Source organism: Phalaenopsis equestris, unplaced genomic scaffold, assembly GCF_001263595.1.
Source record: "Phalaenopsis equestris unplaced genomic scaffold, ASM126359v1 Scaffold000807, whole genome shotgun sequence".
NCBI lineage: Eukaryota > Viridiplantae > Streptophyta > Magnoliopsida > Asparagales > Orchidaceae > Phalaenopsis > Phalaenopsis equestris.
In genome coordinates this window covers 140,023-146,022 of record NW_018165247.1, presented here as the reverse complement: position 1 = coordinate 146,022, position 6,000 = coordinate 140,023, and the positions used below count along the sequence as shown (strand labels likewise).

At 33.7% G+C, this 6,000-nt stretch overlaps 1 protein-coding gene across 3 annotated transcripts in view; it reads right to left on the bottom strand.

The window, feature by feature from the left end:
* Positions 1–6,000, bottom strand: part of LOC110031410 (MORC family CW-type zinc finger protein 2-like) — a 121,385-nt gene that overhangs the window by 72,281 nt on the left and 43,104 nt on the right. For all 3 annotated transcript variants that reach the window (XM_020734589.1, XM_020734588.1, XM_020734587.1), the window contains one exon: positions 1,229–1,412. In XM_020734589.1, the coding sequence (XP_020590248.1) occupies positions 1,229–1,412 (184 nt within the window). The remainder of the gene's footprint in view (positions 1–1,228; positions 1,413–6,000) is intronic.

Genomic DNA, 6,000 nt, shown 5'->3' with positions numbered 1-6,000 from the left:
TAAAGCAAAAAGATATGGGCTTAAAGTCGATCCCTGATGTAAACCAACAGAAATAGGAAAATATTTTGTCAATCCTCCTTCAGTTTGAACACAAGTAACAGCTCTAGTATACATATCTTTAATGACTTGAATATAAGTCATATCAACACATTTCTTCTCGAGAACTCTCCAAAGGATATCTCTTGGAACCTTATCGTAAGCTTTTTCTAAATCAATAAAAATCAAATGTAGATTCTCCTTATTATCTCTGAACTTCTCCATCAAACCTCTCAATAAATGTATAGCTTCCATCGTAGACCTGCCAGGCATAAATCCAAATTGATTATGAGAAATTTTCGTGATGCATCTTAACCTATGTTCAATTACCCTCTCCCATAATTTTAAAGTATGATACATCAACTTAATTCCTCTATAATTTGCACACTCTTGTGCATCCCCTTTATTCTTAAAAATGGGGATCAAAATACTCTTCCTCCACTCCTCAGGCATCTTTTTAGTTTTTAAAATAATATTAAAGAGTTTAGTAAGCCAAGAAACTCCCAAATCTCCCAAATATTTCCACACTTCAATTGGGATATCATCAGGTCCTACAGACTTTCCACCCTTGGTTTTCTTTAAAGCCTCCTCAACTTCTATTTTGCTAATGCGAAAAAAAAAATTTTATATAAGTAGGAAATAATATTTAGTTAGTAATTTCTCCGTTCAAACATTCGTTGTCATCTCAATATTCCAAGCTTCCAAGATGGGTCATTATAGGTATAGCTTTAAATTTCCTCCACTTAACACTAACTTCAAATCAATGAATCTTTCTTAATTTCTTTTTCATTCTTTATTGCTCAAAGTAAAAATTATTTTATCTGTGATCTAAATCAAATCTTCATATATTAGCCTTTCTCAAAAAAAAAAAAAAAAATTATTTTTATTCACCACGTTTTCTATTATCAATTTATAAAAAAATAAAATAAAATTTTCACAAAGAGGCATGTCCTATTTTTATGGTTATATCATGTCCCCGTATCTGTTTTAGTAGTTGAGTGTACTTCAAAGGATACATGTTTGGTCACAGAAAATTAGATTTAGAAATTGAAGTCTTTATTGCTATCCAATGACGGGCAATAAACTTGTGCTTAATACAAAAGTGAAAAATGTGACAAGAATAAATTTTCGTTTAAAATAAAACATTATTATTTTATAATTAATTTGTAAAATGTATATAAACGTAACTCACCTTAAATCCAATGCCAAACTTTCCAATACGATCTTGATCTTCTCTATTTTTTTGCTTATGTCCAAAGGAAAGCATTCTCAAAATGTCATTATGTGTCATTCCATCCCCATCATCAACAAGTGATAAAACAGGAATTTTGTTTCCATCCTTCTTAGAATATAAGAGTTCTACAGAAATTTCCAATCTGCAAACAAAATAATAGCAGATTATTAACTAAAACAAATTATTTATGCTCTCATGGAACACAAACCGTGCACTTGTAATTTTGGAATTACTGAAAATCCTGTAGTCATAAAAAGTTTATTCGAGCTATAACAAAACACCTGGAATCTAAACTTAAAAATCTTGTTAAAGTATTTTGTATTGAGAGCATATATCAAAAAAATTCAAATAATTTATATGAAGTAAATGCATTTTGACATTAATGAAAACAAAATGACAACTGATACGCTTACATGCACGATTAGCAAAATATAAAAGTTCCAGTAAATGCAATTTTATATGTTTTCATGTACAATGCAAAGTGAACTGACTCCTATCTACTCAATTAATATGACGTTGAAACAAGGAACTTCAACCCCACCTGATATATCTTCCATCAAAAAAGAATAAACGATGCGATAGAAAGAATCTAAACACTAAAAAAAACATTTTTATGAAGTAAAAGGTTAAAGGTGATAAATAAGTCAATGAAAATTAGAATAAGCATTTATAACATCTCAAAATTTGGAGTATTCTTCATGAAACAAGAGTTCTTCACAAATTTCAGAAAGTTGAGAGCAACAAGAAAAATAAATTAAGTGCAACATAGCAAATAAGTTCTAAATGAGATAAACATCTTTATAAATAACCATATTTTTTATTTTATATCGAATTAGGAAGTGAAACTTGTTACATTATATGGCTACTAGTGAAACCATTATGGGCTCCTAGAAGGCGTTTGGGGATACAAAAAGACAGTAGGGAAGATGTAGTAGGGGTAACAGAATAGGGCAGATGGACGGCGGCTGAAATTCCGGCTTTGATGATAGCAGAACAGTGAATAGAAATGGAAAAAAGCATTTTTACTGGTGCGAACAGGAGTTTTCTGCTAGTAGCGCTACGAACGAGGTTCTTGAATGATTGGGAGAAATCAACACTTTGATCCTATCAAGCTACAATCACCCCACCTAAAGGAAATCCAATGATACAAGGCTTTGATACAGAAAAGTAGGAGAAAACATCTTCAAATAACATAACAATAGACAAAAATTCTCAAAAAAAAAAAAAAAGAATAGAAATATATAAAGTCTCCAAGAAGGAAACTCACATTAGCTTTCCAATAATAACATAAAAGGGTCCATAAGCATAGCGGTAGAAATCCCAGGCCGGAAGGCCCGCTGCAAGTCTATCTGGACAAAATCTCGTCCTAGTTCAAACATAAGTGGGAAGTCCATACAGATCACTTGTGATCGGATCCCAAAATCCCACGGAAATGCGGAATCCCACATTTACGCTCGGCTAACCATAGGTGTGTCCCGCATTATTCCACCTGGGTAGGAGTTACATATCTATCCACGTAAGCAGATTTTCTTGTGGAGGATTACTTTGGATGTTGTCTCCCTAATTTTAAATTGTTTACTAGACGCCTTACCGATAAATTTCTCTGTCAATGGGGATGCAATACTTGTGAGAATCAGGACCATATTACCACCAGCTGTAGAGTCCTTATTGATGTTAAGGAGAAATCACAATTAATGGGGTATCTCCATCCCCCATTTTCGAAACTCGCGGAAGATTCTTCACATGATTGAGCATCCTGACAGCACACTTACTGATAGTTTTGCCATTTATTGCAAAGTTGTATATCAATATTAGTGTGCCAGAAATGCCGAAAAGCATGGAAAGGCATTAATAACTCGACTATTCTTGCCTCTTCTTTGGAAGCAATGACCTCCTCAAACAAATTTCAGCTTTTGGAGCAATGGGACACCTCTCAGTCTTCCGGGCTGTCTTGTTCCTCCTTTTGGCCCCGAAAAAAATCCCCTACTGTTTGGCTGAAATTTAGTGTTGATGTCGGCACTGGGATTGTTCTTGCAGCTGGCTTGTCCGTTCAGCATTGGGATAGCATTAAGGTGGAACTTATGGCAATATCTTAAATCAAACATTTTTTGGAACCTTGGAAGTTCGATGCCGTTTATTATTATAGAAAGCGACAGCAAAAACACCATTTCCTCTCTTTAGCTATCCAAAATCGATAACTTTTGTAGGATGCAACCTCTCTTAAAAAGAATCTTTTCCACCATATTGATAGAAATAAAAATATAGTTGCTCACATATGCCCACAAGGCGATATATAATGGTTGTTTTTGTTAGGAATGTGGATAACTCACGCTACTTTTTTCTTTTTGTTGGATTTCATAGGGCCCATATTTTGTCTAGTTAGGCCCTCTTTATATCTTTTGTAATTTTTGTTTTTAATGTAATGAAATATGCACATTTCAAGGGTAGGAGTTTTGCCTTCTTTGCTAGAAGCTTCGGGGAAAGATCTGCCACCATCAGAATAAATTCATTGCATTGTTGTGGATGGGGGAATCCCACTATAAAGTCTATGCTCGCATCTGCCCACACAACTCTAATACATATAAGTCCTTCCAAAGTCTATCATGATAGAATAAATAACAATCATTTTTGTCACAAAAAAAAGTTGGAACTGCACATAGACATATATTCTCACGAACCAAACCTCGAACCATTAAATATGTAATAAGCTTCTATCACTCCTTATACTCAGCTGAATGCATCATATAAATATGTCTAGAAGAACCGATCCTGGAATGACATCTATGTCATGCTGGACTACTCTCAGTGGTAATCACTAAGGAGGTAAACTATTAGTCATAATATCCGACAACCCTCTCAATAAGGCCTCCCATTTTTTTGTTATCTTCCTCGGATTCACTAACTTCTAGGACAGTCAATCTTAATCCAATTGGGAGCTATCTCATGGACACAGTTGGGATCACTAGCATTTCTACCTCATCAGCTGCAAGCTAATACTCCTTTCTAATGTCTTTATTCTCTCATATGTCAATGTCCATATTTTTCAACTGCTCCCTACTCAATGAAAGAGATTACCCTACTATTTGGGCAATTGGACGTAATGTACCAAAAATCATGGCACTTGAAGCACTTCATAGTTAGGACAAATTCATAGTACTAGCAATCTCCACCTCCTATCACCTGTTACTGTTATGTTATCGCTCCACCTTTAGGGTCTAGATATCCTATAATGTCCAATAGCATTATAATTGTACCACATTACCAATGGGCAGCCTAAATCCCCCAAGACATCGGGCTATGGTGGTCTCCTATAACTCCACTATTTCATATTTCAACATAAGCTGCTCAAAATCACAAGTGTACTCCTCTACTAAGAGAACTTATTGTTATAAATGGTAAAATCTCAAAAATGTCATGTCTGTAGCGAGTTGGTGGGTACTTGCTAACAGAATTCTAGCGGCAAAAATCCCTACCCACAATTCTAGCGGCAGAAATCCAGAGCGAGAAGGCCCAGTGCATGTTTATCAAGATAGAATCCCATGCTAATTCGCGCGTAAACGAGAAATCCCTACAGAATACTTGTGATCTTATCCCACAATCGCAGAGAAATGCGGAATCCCGCATCCACACTCAGTCATAATGACATCTCGCAAACCATAGGCACATCTCACATCAACTAGGTAAGACAATTTTGAATTTAGATTCTTAAACACTTTAAAAGCTAACAGTCAGAGCATGCATGTCATTACTTTATAATTTGAAACTAACACATAAGGACATTTTAATTTTGAATTTTTGAATTCAAACACATTCAAAAATATCGCAGCAAAAGTTCATTATTTTTAGATTGATCATGATAATATAATGTGGTTTTAATTTTGCAATAACTAATTTAACTAATATTTAACTATTACATAATGTATGACATTGTTTTAAAATTTGAGTTCAATTTCAAATTAATAATAATTTTATTTCATTGAATCATATATGTCAAATTTAAATTTTAGTTATAGATTTATATTTAATTATATTTACTTGCTGAATCTTTAATCATATTAACTCAAGCTGAGCCTTACCATACAACTAACATTTCTGTTTTATTTTTATTATTTTTCATATCCGACAGAAAGTAGGAGTATCATCTAATTTTCATAAAGAACTGGCTGACTATTCTATGTGATTTGCATCTAGTACTCCTAAATGATCTATAAACGAATATAAGGCCTGTAAAAAATTGTTTTTTTATAAAATGATGGGCCAAAAATAAAAATAGATAAATAATTCCAAGTAAATTAGAACAAGTAATTTCTCAGTAATCCACGCATTCTTCAGAAGCAACAGATGCTTTGATAAATTAAGAGAATTGAAAGTCAATCAGAAAAGTAAACAGATGTTATGAGAACAGAGCACGTATTATGAAAAGATAAACACGTTCAAGCAAAATTATTCCACCGTTCAATCTGAAACACATTCAATACTCATAGCATTATTCACCTAATTACAGTAGTCTTACCTACAACGATCCGGAGTAAGCACAACCAAAAATTACGTATGCTGCCAAATGGAGATGATGCAGAGGAAAAAAATTATGAATGGACAGAGGACAAATAAGTGCCGTGCAAATTAGAATAATCATTTGTACTTTCTTAATTTACCTGGGTTTCTTCAGGAAACAGAGATCTTGATAAATATCAGAAGGTCCAAAGTCAGGAATCCAAATAAATGCAACA